Here is a 16,949-nt window from a genome sequence, read left to right on the forward strand (position 1 = left end):
CTCTGTTTTTGGACTTCTTCAAAAATATTGTGGAGGGGGGCGGTGGAAAGGTGCACATGAACAGAAGTGAGTAGGATGGATTATGGAGATTTGGGCCCCATTGAAATGCGCCAGTTTGTGTGACTAGGCACTGACACATCTTTTTTCCCCCTTTTAATGTACCAAAATTATAAAATTCAATGGCTTAGATTTAAATTTCAGGACCATACAAAATTGACACGGAAAGAAACATCATATTGAATGGATCTTGTGTGTTTGTGTGTTAAAACTTTTACATCATACCAAAATACATAATACCTTTGTTGAGAATAAACTAAAAAAATTATTTTTCATATTTAAATTTTCCAACACAATTTTATTTCTAAAAATAATTGAGGTCGATTCTTTAAAGAACTAATCTCCAAAAATTGATTTTTGAAACAGGTTTTGGAAGCTTCTATTTACATGCTTCTATTCAGTCTTAAATATGCCTATTCTTTTTTTTCTATTAGTTTAAAAATTGCCACCATACTCCTTTGATAGACACTGTTGTCCACCTTTCACACAACACCACAAGCTCTGTTCCAAGTTCCAACCAGCAAAACCACACACCAATTTTATCATAGCCGATGCCAGAACCGACACCGGAATTTGGATTCAGTACAACCATCAAGTGGCTTATATTTAATGTCATACATACATCACACTTAAAGTTCACAGATTTTATGTATTTTGCATCATACATTTACTATATTTTATGCCATACTCGTACATGCATCATACTGAGGCATAGATGCTATGTAATTTGCATCATTCATTCACCCAGAAACAAGTGATCGGTTCAAGAGGCCAACTTGCTTGCAATGCTGCAACAGAGCTGCTTCACTACCTGAAACCCTGGTTCGTCAAGGGAAGCAGTGCCCATGCGTTCAAGCATGGCTTCCTCTGTCACTTGATCAAAATCATTCCTCGACTTGAAAACAAAGTGGCCACTGCACTCCCAACTCGAAAGGGCATGGGAATTTGCCGATGCTCGCATCTGCTTCATAAAAGACAGTAAGCAATAAAGACAGTCAATCTCATAGAGATTCACATTTGATGGTGTCATGACTGAGAAACACATTATAGGATGAATAATGAAAATTTCTTTTATGAATGTTGAAGCTTCCTGCTCTTACTTGAGGCAATCTATTCCCAATTTTCACATTTTAAGAAAAATGCTAAAAACTTGTAATCAACTATGTTTAAAATTACCCAGTTCCATTTAAGACCAGGGCATGCCAGTAATCTGCCCATTAATCAGCTCAGCTTTTGGTGGCTGGAGAAAACTGAGCATAGCCAAGCTTCAACTAGGGTTAGTAGTGCTCAAAGGTCTCTCTCAAGTTTGACAAAAGGAAAAGAAAGGAGAACTCTTAATGCTTGAAATGAGACTGTAGGACAATTTACCTGAGGAAACAAGAAGATCCTTTTGCCACAATCAGAGATCAAAAAACTGTATGGAATGTTCTTTCCCTGTAAACAGGAACATATCTCTGCAAGCACTTCCACTGATACCTTTACGTTGCTTTTGCTCTCGAACAAGAGAGCCTTAATGGGATAATCTATGAGACTACAAATACGAGTCCCACCAAGTCCATTGTCCCAGAGAGTCACCACTGGCATGACCTCCACAGGTAAAGGGTTTGAAAAGTAGCAGGCCTACATCATCAAAGCAGGAAAAAAAAAGAGTTTTCAATTGTAGTTGCAAGGCTGTGATAGAGTGAAATATCAGCATTAAAGAAAATTAGAAGTGAAAGGCCATTGGATTTAAGGGAAAAAGTGCGAGGCTAAAAGTTTTAACTCCACATGAGGCACCACAAGATTTTTTTAATCTTTTATCTTCATATTTTAAAGTATAATGATAGTAAGGGGGAGAGAGTGAATAACAGGTAGGATTATAAAGAAATTCGTTTTACATTTAGTTGCATACACAGAGTTGATCTCCATCACAAATCAAGTGTATGAAGATTTCACGTAAATGGGAAAATATTAGAAAAAGAAGAGGAAAATGGTTAAGAAATTGTGAAACATAACCGTTTCAAAAACTGCATCACATAAATCATCCAATAGCACCAAGTCAATGTAGACTTTTGTTAATAAAAGTTTATTGAAGAATGTATATATTGCATTAAACTACTAAATAAGGCTTCGTAGATAATTATGAGTTTTTTTTTATCTTATTTGTTAAATAATTATGAGTTTTTATCTTATCTATTAGTTAGTACTTTATCCGTTAGGCATTCAAAATAAATAAGGTCGGCTTGGATTAGGACTCTTATTTTTTGTTGTTTTGGATTATTCTCTAGAGTTATCAATATCCCTAGTTTTTAAGAGAAGTCCTTGCTGATCAGTTAGAGCAAGAGCCTATTTATTTCCCTTGTTTTTTCACAGTTAAAAAAAAACAATAAAAAAAGGTCTATGCATTAAAGACTTTATGGTATCAGAGCAGAAAATCTTATGAATCTCGGCAATGGTAAAGACGGCCATGACCGATTGCAGAGGCAGAATTGATGCATGAAGAGACAGCCAGATTCAAGCGAAAATACAAACATTAGCAACATTCCAGGTCAAAATACAAACAACAGCAACATTCCAGGTCAAAAATAACACCTCCCTGCAGATTACCACACACAAATTAAATGGGAAAAATTATCTTCAATGGTCCCAGTCCGTCATATTGGTGATTTGTGGCAGAGGAAAGTTGGGCTTCCTCACCGGAGAAACGAGTGCACCAAACAAAACAGATCTGACTTATTCGTCATGGGTAGTAGATAACTCAATTGTAATGGCGTGGCTGATAAATTCAATGGAGCCAAAGACTGGTCAGATTTTCATGTTTCTCTCATCTGCGAAGGCAATATGGGACACGACAAGAAAAAAAAAACTCGGATATGGACGATGCAACACAGTTTTTTGATTTAAAAACAAGAATAAAAGAGATGAAGCAGGGAACGATGAGTGTTACTCAATATAACACTGAATTACAAAATATTTGACAGGAGTTAGATTTATTTTATGAATCTGATTTGGGATGTGAAGATTGTTGCCTGAAACAAAAGCGAATGATCGAGAAGGAGCGTGTCTTTGAGTTCCTTGAAGGCCTTAATAGGGAACTTGACACTGGATTACAAAATATTTGACAGGAGTTAGATTTATTTTATGAATCTGATTTGGGATGTGAAGATTGTTGCCTGAAACAAACGCGAATGATCAAGAAGGAGCGTGTCTTTGAGTTCCTTGCAGGCCTTAATAGGGAACTTGATGAAGTTACTGAGTAGATCACCATTCCCATCAATCAACAATGCCTTTGCTGAGGTAAGAAGAGAGGAGGATCGAAAACGAGTCATGCTTAGAGATAAAAACAACAATCAAGGGCTGGTTGATGGCTCTGCCCTTGTCTAATGCAGTGTACCAGCAAACAGAAGCAATGGAGAGCAATGGAAACGCCTGTGGTGCGACCATTGCAACTGTACCGGGCATACACGTGACACTTGCTGGAAAATTCACGGAAAGCCAGCAAACTGGACACCAAGGAGACAACCAGAAGGTAGAGGATTCCAAGCCCAAACCTCAACTAGTGATCCGAATATTAACTTCAACAAATCAGAAGGATTCGAAAGTGCTACCATCCGTCTTAACAAGGAACAAATTGAGCAGTTGTACAAACTTCTCAATCAATCCTCATTGACCAGAACGAATGGGGATTCTAATATAGGATCATGTTCAGTAGCTCAAAAAGGTACCCTTCTTACTGCTCTTAATGCTATACGTACAAAAGGAATGGTGTGGAGTGTTGATTCTAGATCATTAGATCATATGACAGGAACCACTGAAGTGTTTTCATCCTATATACCATGTGATGATGGTCAGTAAATTAAGATAGTAGATGGTACACTATCCCCAGTGGCAGGAAAGAGGACTGTTTCTTTTTCAGATTCATTAGAACTGAATTATGTGCTTTATGTACCAAATTTATCATGCAATTTGTTGTCAGTAAGAAAGCTAACCAAGGACTTGAATTGCACTGCTAAGTTTTTCCCTTCTTGTTGTGAGTTTCAGGATCTATCTTCAGGGAGGACGATTGGGAAAGCTCGGGAATGTGATGGACTCTATTATTATGAGGATTCAGCCATGGAGAATGGACAAGCTAATGCTGCAAGTAGTGAGTTAGGTTCTTTTTCTAATAATGATGAAATAATGTCATGGTACTATAGGTTAGGCCACCCCAATTTCTTGTACTTAAAATCTTTGTTTCCAGCCCTATTTGGTAATAAAAATGTTTCTGATGTTCAATGTGAAATATGTCAAATTGCAAAAAGCCATAAAAATACCTACCCATCACGACTGTATAAAGCCTCACAACCTTTTTCCTTGATACATAGTGACATTTGGGGTCCCTTACGAGTTCCAAACTTAACCAATACTAAGTGGTTTGTATCTTTTATAGATAATCACACACGAATTTGCTGGATCTACCTGTTAAAAGAAAAATCAGAAACAACCCAAACTTTTAAAGAGTTTCATTCTATGATCCAAAATCAATTTCAAACCGACATTCAGATACTCAGAACAGATAACGGAATAGAGTATTTTAATTCCATCCTTGGACCTTACCTAAAAGACCATGTAATCATACACCAAAGCTCATGTGTTGGCACCCCCCAACAAAACAGCATTGCCGAAAGAAAAAACCGCCACCTCTTAGAAGTAGCTCGATCCTTCATGTTTACTACCCACATGCCAAAACGTTTTTTGGGCGAAGCTATCTTAACTACAGCCTTCTTAATCAACTGAATGCCCTCTAGGATACCCAACATGAAAACACCCTTAGACACTGCTTCAATCCTGCCCTAACTCTCAGCTTCATCAGAACTTACCCTTAAAAATCTTTGGTTGTACCTCATTTGTTCACTACACAGCTCTTGGTAGGTCTAAGCTTGAGCCTCATGCCATTAATTGTGTTTTCCTAGGTTACTCATCCACCAACATGGGTACAAGTGTTTTGATCCTATTTCGGGTAAGCTTTTTATCACCATGGATGTCAAATTTTTTGAAAAAAACCATACTTTCCCATCACCACTCTTCAGGGGGAGAATATGAGTGAAGATTCCTTCCAGCAAAACATCATCACCTCAATTGCCAAGTAGCCCACCAGCCGAGCAATTGCCACCATTACTACCTAAATCACCCATCATAACTGAATCTAGAGTGCCATCAATACTTGAAAATTCTGTTACAGGGGAAGATACTAATTCACTACCTGCAGAACCACCAAAACAATAACTCTGTGTCTATTCTCGACGGCAGCCTTCTCAACAAATAGAGCTCAACACATCATGAGTTGAACAAAAGTCTGAACTGGAGATTGAACCAAAATCTGACAGCAACAGTCCACTTGATGTTCAAGGTGAAACTTGCCAAAAGTCTGAACTGGAGACTGGAGATAGAACCAGAATCTGACAGCAACAGTCCACTTGATGTTCAAGGTGAAACTTGTGAGGAAACAGGTGACAACTTAAACAAGCCAATAGCGCTTCAAAAGGGAGTAAGATCGCGTACCCAACACCCAATCTCAAACTTTGTCTCATACCACAGGCTGTCAACCTCATTTCAAGCATTTGTTACTCATATTTCCTCTAAAGAAACAATGCCAAGGAATATACTTGAAGCCTTGAAAAACACAAAATGGAGGGAAGCTGATATGGAGGAAATGAAATCCTTGCAGAAAAATAATACATGGAAAATTGTTGATTTACCAGGTGGTAAACATCCAGTGGGCTGCAAATGAGTATTTACGGTGAAATATAACCCGGATGGGAAGGTTGAAAGATACAAGGCCAGGCTTGTAGCGAAAGGATTCACCCAAACTTTCGGAATTGATTATTCTGAAACGTTTGCTCCAGTAGCAAAACTAAATTCAATAAGGATCCCTCTTTCTTTGGCAATTAACTCTGATTGGCCACTTTATCAACTTGATATCACGAATGCCTTCTTGAACGGAGAGCTTGTTGAGGAAGTGTATATGGAACTTCCACCCGGATTCTTTGATAACCAAGGTAACAAAAAGGCGTGTAAGTTAAACAAATCTCTTTATGGTCTAAAGCAGTCCCCAAGGGCTTGGTTTGGACGGTTCTCCCAAGTGCTAAGAAGATACGGATATAGTCAAGGATATGCTGATCACACTATGTTCTACAAACATTCGGTTGATGGAAAAATAGCTATACTAATCGTGTATGTAGATGATATTATACTTACAGGGGATGACATAGACGGACTAGAGAAGTTGAAGAGAGTTTTGGAAAATGAGTTTGAAGTTAAAGACCTCGGCTTCTTGAGGTATTTCTTAGGAATGGAAGTGGCGAGAACCACACAGGGAATTGTTGTGTGTCAACGAAAATACACACTAGATCTTCTTGAAGAAACAAGGATGCTAGGCTGCAAACCAATTGATACACCTGTGGTAGTTAACAAGAGGGAAGGAAATTTAGATGAGAAAATGCCAGTCGACAAGGGGAGGTACCAACGCCTGGTTGGTAAGCTGATTTATATTTGTCACATACTTGCCCAGGGGAGGTACCAACGCCTGGTTGGTAAGCTGATTTATATTTGTCTCATACTTGCCCAGACATTGCCTTTGTAGTCAATCATTGTTAGTTAACATATGCATTTGCCCACTAAAGATCATATGGAGGAGGTGCACATGATCCTAAGATATCTCAAAACTACTCCCGGCAAGGGGCTGTTTTTTAGAAAAAATGAAGAAAGAGGAGTCAAAATTTACACAGATGCTGATTGGGTAGGGTCAGAAAGCGATCGATGTTCAACTATTGGGTATTGTTCCTATGTTTAGGGAAATTTAGTAACGTGGAGAAGTAAAAACCAAAGTGTGGTGACTAGAAGTAGTCCTGAAGCCGAGTTTTGTGCAATTGCTCACGGAATCTATGAAGGTTTGTGGATTAAACGAATGTTGGATAAACGAATGTTGGAAGAGCTGAAAATAGGAGTACACCAGCCAATGCAGTTTTTTAGTGACAACAAGGCAGCTTTAGAAATTTCACGAAATCCGGTTCACCACAATAGAACCAAACATGTTGAAGTTGATCGACATTTTATTAAGAAGAACCAAATTAAGGAGAAGATCGAGAGTAGAGTCTTAGACATTTCTTACATGCCTACAAAAGAGCAAGTTGCAGATGTTTTAACAAAAGGTATGTCTAAAAGCAGCTTCGACAATATGGTTGGCAAGCTGAATATTTTTTGCCCAACTTGAGGGGGAGTGTAGATAATTAAGAGTTTTTTTTACCTTATCTGTTAGTTAGATAATTATGAGTTTTTATCTTATCTATTAGTTAGTACTTTATCTCTTAGGCATTCAAAATAAAGGTCGGCTTGGAATAGGACTCTTTTATTTTTTGTTGTTTTGGATTATTCTCTAGAGTTATCTATATCCCTAGTTTTTAGGAGAAGTCCTTGCTAATCAGTTAGAGCAAGAGCCTATTTATTTCCCTTGGTTTTTCACAAAGTTTAAAAAAAAAAAGAATAATAAAAAAAGGTCTATGCATTAAAGACTTTAGGCTTCACCATAAGCCTACCCATTTGAACCAAACTGCAAAACTAATGTAACCTACTTTATTAAGGTATAACACTCTTAGAATAACTTAGCAATGGTTCTTTACTTACAATTTCCCAAATATGGAAGTTCATAATATGAGCTTCAAAATCGCAAAGCCCTGATGGAAGTCCGTTACAACGACGAGATGTCCTTAAAAGTAGGAAAATGTACAAAAGTACAGACAGAAGAATGAGATTCCAGGAATCTTAAGGGGGTAAGAAATTGTCAACAAGAGAAATAGAAGTGGACACTCCTCTCTTGACAACATACTGGCTTGTTGATTTGCCAGTGTAGATTGTCAATATGAAAGAAAATGAGAATCCAGAAAATCTTAAGGGGAAAATAAATTGCCAACAAAAGCAATAGAAGTGGACGCTCCTCTCTTGGCCAGCACATCGGCTTCTTGATTTGCCAAAGTATATCTCTGAGATGGGAGAACAAACGATCACTTGACAGATCCAAAATCCCTCTCACCCAATGTTATATCTCCATGGCCCCCATCTCACTTACCATGGTACTCTGAGAATAGCACAGTCATTAAATCCCCTCCACCAACAATTATCCATGCAGCTCCCAGGCAACTTCAAACATTCTTGAGCATCTAAGTGGCCCTAGACTCTTGTCAAGGCTATATAAGCAAAATAAAAAGCAAATATGTTCATCAATTTTGCCTCTTCTAGGGCTTCAATAAAGATACAATCTCAGCCCTAATCTAGACCTTACCTAGCTGGCTTTGAGAAAGACTAGATGATCCCACCTCTAGATCCAGTCAAAGGCCACTGATACTCATCAGAACAGATTTATCCAAGGAAAACATATAAAGTTGAGCTTGAGTCTTCCTTCTGAAAGCGGAACCCATATACATATCTTACCACCCTCCTGTGGCTAGAACATATAATACTGATGGACACCAGTAACAGATAATCAAAGAGACTCGAGATAACAAATGACTCCTCTCTTAAAAACTCTTGGAATTCCCCTTGAGCTAGATAACCTACACAGTGCCCAGTATATACCTACCCATCACCCCAAACACACAGCTCTCCCTCTGAATAGTCCTCCCCTCCTCCTAAAGTAAAAATTGATAACCAGTCAATTCAATGCCTCTGGGAGCAACCAACCAAAATGCCCAGTAAAGAGAACAGTCGCCATACTCTGATCAGATTTTTCTTTGGATATTCTGTTTCTCTAATCAAATTATATTCTTGTCTTTTTATTATTTGGTTTTATTTAATTATTACCAAAGCAAGTCATTTGGATTAATTTGTTTTAGATATTTTTGAGTTTTGGCTTAAATAAATTGGACTTTGAATTATTTTGCAATGGGCTTAGAAGGGGCTCTTAACGTAGTTTGGGCATTGTTAGGGGTAAGGCAAGTAACTTTTGGACTATTTTAGGCTCAAGATTTTTATAATTTAATAAGGAGGACATCTAAGTCTTTTTCCAAGAAAATAAGAAGGGATCATATTACTTTTTATTAAGCCTCTTATCCTTCAAAATGATCCAAAGCTCAGGCGAGAAGGAAGGACAAGAAAAGAAGATGCCTAGGGATGGGGCTGGAGGTAGTGGAGTTTTTGCATTCTCTTCTCCTTAGTAAATCATAGATCTAGAGGTAAGATTGTTTTAGATTTCCTCACCTTGTATCCTTTAATATAATCTGATTGATGTAGGATGCTAATTTCTTGGTAGAGAGGTTTTATGATTGATCTCTTTCTGGGAGATCTTTGGATTTACTGGAAGTCTAATTTTTTGGGCATTTCACACATGCTTGGACATTAGAAGAAGTTTATCAACCTCAAAATCTTGTCATAAGAAATAACTACTGGGTGTCTGAAATGTTGGTTAGGGAGAATCATTCTTGATCTAAGGATTAGCAAACAAACACTTAAGTTAAACTTCAAGATATATGAAATTAAAATATATTTTGAGGTAAGTAAATAATTAAGACACTGTTACATCCTTGGTTTGAGATTAATAAACCTTTGGTGTCTTTGGAGATAGATTCAAAGGGTTACAGAAAAATCTAATTTCAGATTGATCCAAGGTCTAGGTCGATCAGTTCAAGATGGTCATTCTGGCTGAATTTAGTTGAGCCAATGTACAATATATCAAGCTTCCTCCCAATAATTGAAGCCAGGCAGAATCCATATGGGGTGGTATAGCTATTTTGGATATGGTGGTTGCAAAGTAAATTCTACATGATCCTTTCATCATGTCAATATTTAATGAAAGCAGGTAATGTAGAGTCCCACAATAAGGTAACATAGCCCATTCTTTATTTCTAATAAAGGTCCTTAATATTCCTGATATCAACTTGTTCCAAATTGGTTTTGCCCTTAAGGCCTGGCTCAAATGGTAAAGGGATGGGGAGGGTTTGTGGGAGGTTCCAGGTTCAAGTCCCAATGGGAACAAAATTTACCTATCAGAAACAATAAAACTCATTGGTTCATGAACAAAAAGACCATGAAGGATTGTTCATACTTCAAGAAAGAAAATCAGGAGTATCAAATATACTGAATTAAAAGAACAGAACTGAAACACCAGAAGGAGGACACCTAGAAACACTAAAAAATAACTAAAAGCCAACTCTCAACCAAAATACAAAGTTCAGGGAGGTGGAAATTCCCTTACAAACATCTCTAACAATGGAGCAACTTACTTAGCAAGCCTATCCACAGTTCTGTTGGCCAAGTGAGGGATCAACATAATAGAAAAACCCAACCCAGAGGAAAGATTGAAAATTTTGCACAGCTCAATGTCCCATGTCCAAGGACCTTGCTGTTTCTGGGATATGGCCAAGTCACCTTCGACTGAGAAGTTTTCCTAAATAATGAAGGCATCAGAGCATTCCTTCCTAAGGAAATTGTGGAATTGCCTTTATCCAACTCCTAAAACCAAGTCTTACCAAAATTCATAAGAAACAAAATAAACCCAGAACTCCACATACCCCCACTGACACCTAATGGTTGCCCATACCCCAACCAAACAAAAATAAATAAAAAATAAAGTAGAAAACAAATCTTGTTTGGTTCAGACAATCAAAATTCATAAGAAATGAACTCACTCCAAAACTTCAGAGGAACCCAAATGACACCCAAAACATGTCTAATACCACCCTGCCATACAAACTATCAAAATTCACAAAGAAAGAGGAACTCCAAAACCCCACAGACCTTAAGTGACACCTAAAAGATGCCTATACACCACCCTGATACAAACCGCCACAATGTCTCCTGCCTTCAGCCCCAACAAACCCCACTGCAACACCCAACCCACCCCCCTCCCCCCCTTCCAAAAGGAAATGAAAATGGAACAAAGTTCAAGATTCATTGAAGCGAATAAGGGATCAGCTGAATATATTATGACCATCCATTTCAAACCTCGAGTTCATTTAGACAATCAGTGTAAGAGGTTTGCCCAACTTAACAAACCTATCCTTCCTCATATCTCCACAACAAATAAAACAATAAGATTTATGTTTTTCTACAGTAATCTAGCAAGTTCCAACATTAAATATGGATTGCTATCAATATATGTCTAGAACAAAGTGGGGAAGGGATTAAGATTAGCGGGTTGGTACCTGGAAATATAGAGAAGCACTAGGCATAGAGCAGTCATAGAACACTCGGAAAGAACGATTATTTACTTCCATAGCAACCCTGGTCACCATTTCTAAAGATCTTGCATCCATAAACTGGGAGATGCTGGTAAAGCCATGAGGAACCAGGAAGACATGACCATATTCAACAGGGGTCACCTTGTATTGCAGAAAAAGCATCAATCTCTTGCTATCCTTGAAAATAATTATGCATGCCAAATATGTATGAATGCTCAGTTCAACAAACTTTGCATCATAGATGGCAATCAATGTTTATGATGGAATATCCAGAAAATTAGGAAATTACAAATTTGGAGAAAACAGTTTAATAGCTTAAAAATCTTAAAATGATTGTAACAGGAAAACTATCAAACATGTCCAGCATACGTCGTGATATTCCACAAACAATAATTACCACCTATGATTAAAAAAACATAAATTTAAATAAAACTTTTTCAGCTTACATTACTAAGTACTAATATGGAAGCATTAGGCACAGGAGCTGTAGGAATCAACTCAGGGATTGCCTTTTCACCACTTGCGACACAGAAGAGCAACTCCTCATGATGTTTTACCCAGTTAAATATGAAAGAATCCCCTCGCCAGCAGACTTCATTCTCATCAGGGTCTGATAAATGATCCATATTCCATTCTTCATTCAACTGAGCAAGAAACTTTCTCCTTCCACCAATGATCTGCTTAAAGTGTTTCAGACCTTGAGTTTTTTGGGTGATCAGTAGGAAAATTAAGAAAACACACCAGTGTTCGTTACAAGAAGTAGGAAGCTAAGTAACAAATAACAACCTTAATTTCTGATGTTGTCACATCATATCTGTAAATGCCTTTCCACATTCTGTCTTCCCACTGTAAAGCAACACAAAAATATCATAGAAAAACTGGGGCCAGAGCTAAAGAAGTAAAAAAACTCACACTAGCCCAATACCTGAGCAAGAAGAAGAGACTCCAATGTACTTGGTTCATCATCTGGGATGCATGAAAACCTTCCAAAGGGACCACTATCATCAAGAGACTGGCTAGCAAAGCAGTAAAGAGGAATTTGAATACCTGAGGAACATTAAAAATTTCAGGGGAAAAATGAAGGTAGTTTTTCTAAAACTTAAAAGAACCAAAGAATGAACTGAAATTTCCAGCAGAGAAATTTGGAGCAGAGTTCAACCAAAGAATGAATTTTCCAAAAGATTGTTAAAATCAAAATTTTTGGTTGACAAGCACAGGCTGTCCTAAAATTTAGGATCAACCCCAATTTCACCAATTTTTTCTTGACTCCATTAGAATCTATAAGAGATTTATCAGGACCAGAATTCTGAAAAGCAATCAAGACCAGGATACCAACAACTTTGCACACTCATAATTCTAAAAGGAATTATGTGTGTTTGTCGGGTAAATCCCTTTTCATCCAGGTACTGGACTATAATTTAAGTTTGAAAGCAAAAGAAAAAATACCATCTAATAAGCATAAATAATGCTTAAGGTTTTTCTCTTTTTGATAGGTGTAAATAATGCATAAGAATTTTAGCAACATAATAATGGTTTTTTTTTTGGATAAATGTTTAGCAACCCAGTAAGTGTCCAATTCTTTGCTTCAAAGTTCAAAAGGCTACGTTCAACATACAAGCTTGGACCATTGTATGCTCAAGCAAACATTTTTACAGATACAACAAGTTAAAGTAAATGAAACTTGTAAAACTCTCCAATTCTGGCAAATAAACCAATCAAGAAACATCAAACAGCAAGTAGTTTCACTGATTAACAACAAAATTAAAAACAAGCTAGAGCATAAATTTAACTGATACTAACTTCCAAAAGAGAACTGAGGACATTTAGCCTGATCGGGTGTAGCACACTTCAACAGAAAATTATCATCTTTGAGCTGCTTGACTACCATGCTTAAGTAGAAAATTCTCGTAAAACAACAATAAACCAAAAGAAATCAATCCAAAATACAAACTCAGTGCCCGCCACCAGCAAGGAAAGTCAAGTCAGCTGGATGACCACCAGCAGAAGGAAGGGCACCTCGACCACCGTGAAATGAAGGGGACGCAATCAAGAACTTAGGAAAAGCTTGTGCATCTTCTTTGCCCCTTCTTACTATGATACGGATTTCTTTCCTTAGAGCCGTGATGAAATTAAAGAAGCCAGCCCCAACTGGACCAGCAAATCCCCTTCGAACCCTAAGAATTTTGATTTGTATCTGAAAACATTTAAAAAAAAAAAAAAAAACTCAATGATTCCATCTAACTTTGAACTTGAATGGAAAACAATATAAAAAAAGGTTCTAGAACTTCTTTAAATAAATAAAGAAACTCCAATCAAATAAAAAATACTAGAAATCCCAGAGAACTACATAACCAAGATAGAGAAACTTGCCTTTTCTGCTAAAACAAGAAAGAGCCAAAATTTCCTACAACAAATAAGTATCTGCTCTTGTAAAACTGGGAAAGCACCAAAAGTTTCCTTCAGCAACAAATAATTATCTGCATTTCAGCAATATTGCAAATCAGACAAATAGTTGCCAAGAAACCTGTTAAATTCTCTATGTACACTAAAAGGAAAAACCAGAGATAAACAATTAACATTGACCAGCAATTTGAATATCTTGGATGGTAGTTGGATAGCAAAGCTACTAGCCCTAATATTTTGAACACAAATTGAAGGTTAAGGAATTCATTATACATCCTCGTGCTTCAAAACACTGCACATATTCACAAATCAAAAGACAATTAAGTGGAGAAAAGTCTCTAAATATCCACTGGCAGGTTTGATGTAGGAATGAAACAAATTCTAGGCATAAAACATAACTTCTAATGAAACTATTGTGAAGTTACTAGATTATATGTTGATTATGGAAATTTCTCATCTCCCGAGGTTCTTCCATTCAGTATCTTCACAATAAAACTATAGTTGTTCAATGGGTTTCTCATTGCAGAGAGGTCTTAAATTATCGGTGAATCCCTCCCCTCACACCCAGTTCAAATGTCAGGGAGTTAAGAGGACATAAAGGAGGAATGGTCTTGGTCATCCCTAACCTGTTCAGATCAGGTCGGTCATCCATTAAAAGAGATGGGTCACTCTACCTGGCAATTTGAGGTTCATCCCAGCTCAAGTAATTACACACTGTGCATGCTACAACAGATGTTTCTACAAACAACAAATAATAAATAACAAGCAAGTTCAGTCCATTTCAACAAAAGGCCTACATCCAAGTTCATTGGCTTTAGTGTCCGCTATCCCAACAATGATTTTCCAACTCTTTGAGGGGAAGATCTTTCCTTTTGAGAGAGTTGCGAACAAGGAAGGATTCATTCCCGTGACACCATGGCTTACAGGTGTTTTCCCTAATCTTCAGAGCTACAAGCCCCACTCTGTCTCCACTGGATTTGTTCCCGGGAGTACTCTTAGCAAAGGGAACCTGTGCTCTCCGAATCTCTCCATCCATTAATTGGATGAGGAGATTCCTTGGTTGTCATTAATTGGGCTTTCCCATAGGTCCTGTGCAGATTCTATTTATGATTCAAAGACTTAAAGATCCGAGTCTTGTATGCAACCAATAACATGAAAACCCAGTCAACAGCTAGAAATCTCGATTTCATTCCCAGAAGAAACTAAGATCCAACCTAAAGAACCCTAATCCTCCATTTGATCACCGAGAAAAGACCGTACGAAAAGAAAAAAGAAACTAAAATCCGCAATTACTCGGATTAGGCTCCGTTTACTCGGCAGAAAATAATTTTCCCGAGTAAAACAAAATTTTCCGGCGGCTGCTTCGAAACAGACGTAGGCCGCAACCAAAGAAGAACAATTTTTCAAAAAATTGGATGGAGAAAAACATAAGAAATGGATTGGGAGGAATGAAGAGAAGATTAGAGAAGGCAATACCTTAAAGGGATATTGTTGAAGAGTTAAAGAGAACAGGTCCTTTTCTCCCCTTTTCCAATATCCACACCTTCCCCACATTCTGAGTCTTATGGTGGTCGGGGCTGAGATTAAATATAAGAAAAAGGACTCTCACCCAATTCTATAACGCCGTATTAGTCCACATTTTCACAGCCAGTGGGGACCAACAATCATTTTCCCGAAGAATCCTCCCTGCTTCCTGTACAGATTTTTATCTTTCCAACGTGTTATTGGAATGAGAGTCACTCCTTCACCTCACCGCCTTTCTCTTTTCTTTTCCTTTCTTTTTCTTATCCTATTTTTCTTCTCAAGATCTTACACATATTTGTCAATTATGTGAAACATGGGTCAAAATGATCTTAGGAAACGTGGGTTTTTCTTAACTTCTACACCAAATTGGAAAAAAAAAAAAAAAAAAAAGAGAGAAGTTTGTAAAAGTACCAAAGAATATAGGTATATGCTAAAAAAGAAATTGAATTTCTACTAAAAATATCTTTCGTATTTAAAATTTATATTAAGCGTATTTTAAAAAGTAATTTTTATGAAAAAAAACGTTTTTTATATTTAAAGTATTAAGAATTTTTTTTTAAAAGATGTATTTTAGAAAGTTGGTTTTTTGAAAAAAAAAAAACAAAAAAATACACTTTTCGTATTAAAAAATATTAAGGATTTACGATAATTTTGATAAAATTATTTCTTAAAAAGATATTTTTCATAATTTTCGTATCAAAATTTTGAAGTTATATTCGTTTAAAAAATCACTTTTCATATTAAAAATACTAAAAATTTATGTTAAACACAAAATGTCTTTTAAAAGAAAAAAAATTCTTTCCATATTAAAGGCATTAAGAATTTATATTAAAAAAGTTTTTTGAATAAACATCTTCTATATTAACAGGTATTTAAGAATTTATGACAGTTTTTGTTGTATTGAAAGTTGTCGTTTGAAAATTAAAAATTGAATTTTGTATTTTGAAAAAAATAAAAACGCTTTCAATATGAGTAATTACTTTTCATAAAAAAAATGTATTCATTTTATATTCCACGTAGGGTATTGTCATTTTAAAAGAAATCTTTCATATAGGAAGTTGTTTTTAAAAAAAATAATTTTAATATAAATAATTTATTTTAAAAAAAACAACTCTTTTTATGAAAGTTATTATTCTAGAAAGCAACTTAGGTTTAAATTGATTTTTTTAATAAATAAAATAAAATAGTAAATATTAAAATATAAATAATTTACATTAAAGTTGTTTTAAAAAACATACAACTTTTTTGAAAACTTAATTAATTATAAATACTTAAATTGCATTAATGGGTGTTATTTGGACAGACAACATCCTTAAACATTGATTTTATTTGTTTATTAAAGTAAATTATTTTAAATTTTGTTCATTTATTTATTTTTTTAATGAGTACGTAATTTTTACTTAAGTTCAATAGTGTGTCTCACTAAAAGTTAATTTTTATTCAGGGAATTTATTTGTTCAAGAAACAATTTTAAGAGAACTTTTTTTTTTTTTTTAGTTTACATAATTTTTATAAACACTTCAAAAGACAACTTAAAGATAAATTCAAATTCAATTTCAATGTGTGATTGATATGAAAATTGTGCAAATTATTTCTTCAAGCAGCAACTTTTAATGTGACCAAAATTGTTGTAAATTTTTCAATACTTTTAATATGAAAAGTGTTTTTTCAAAAGATGTCTTTAGCATAAATTTTCAATATTTTTAATGTGGAAAGTGTTTTTTTAAAAGGAACTTTTTGTATAATTCAATTTTTTTTTTAATATATGATTGATAT

General features: G+C 35.9%; 1 protein-coding gene across 8 annotated transcripts; it reads right to left on the bottom strand.

Annotated features, from left to right (window-relative positions):
* Nucleotides 1-566: 566 nt before the first annotated feature.
* Nucleotides 567-15,440, bottom strand: LOC100257803 (GDP-L-galactose phosphorylase 1). 8 transcript variants are annotated; one of them, XR_002031038.2, is made up of 10 exons: nt 15,126-15,339; nt 13,617-13,723; nt 13,047-13,440; nt 12,172-12,293; nt 12,033-12,092; nt 11,693-11,923; nt 11,211-11,387; nt 1,426-1,677; nt 1,234-1,307; nt 903-1,018 (listed from the first exon to the last, which is right to left on the bottom strand). XR_002031038.2 is itself a non-coding variant. In XM_002263621.4 (9 exons), the coding sequence occupies exons 3-9, from the start codon at nt 13,132-13,134 to the stop codon at nt 821-823; spliced, it is 1,128 nt and encodes a 375-aa protein (XP_002263657.1). In that variant the 5' UTR covers nt 13,135-13,440; nt 13,617-13,723; nt 15,126-15,440; the 3' UTR covers nt 567-820. The 8 variants fall into 8 exon arrangements, 6 of the variants coding, with proteins under 6 accessions (XP_002263657.1, XP_010655755.1, XP_010655756.1 ...); XR_009466761.1 differs by having other exon boundaries at nt 907-1,021; XM_002263621.4 differs by lacking the exon at nt 1,234-1,307 and having other exon boundaries at nt 567-1,018; nt 15,126-15,440.
* Nucleotides 15,441-16,949: the final 1,509 nt, after the last annotated feature.

The sequence above is a fragment of the Vitis vinifera genome, chromosome 10, assembly GCF_030704535.1.
Source record: "Vitis vinifera cultivar Pinot Noir 40024 chromosome 10, ASM3070453v1".
Lineage (NCBI taxonomy): Eukaryota > Viridiplantae > Streptophyta > Magnoliopsida > Vitales > Vitaceae > Vitis > Vitis vinifera.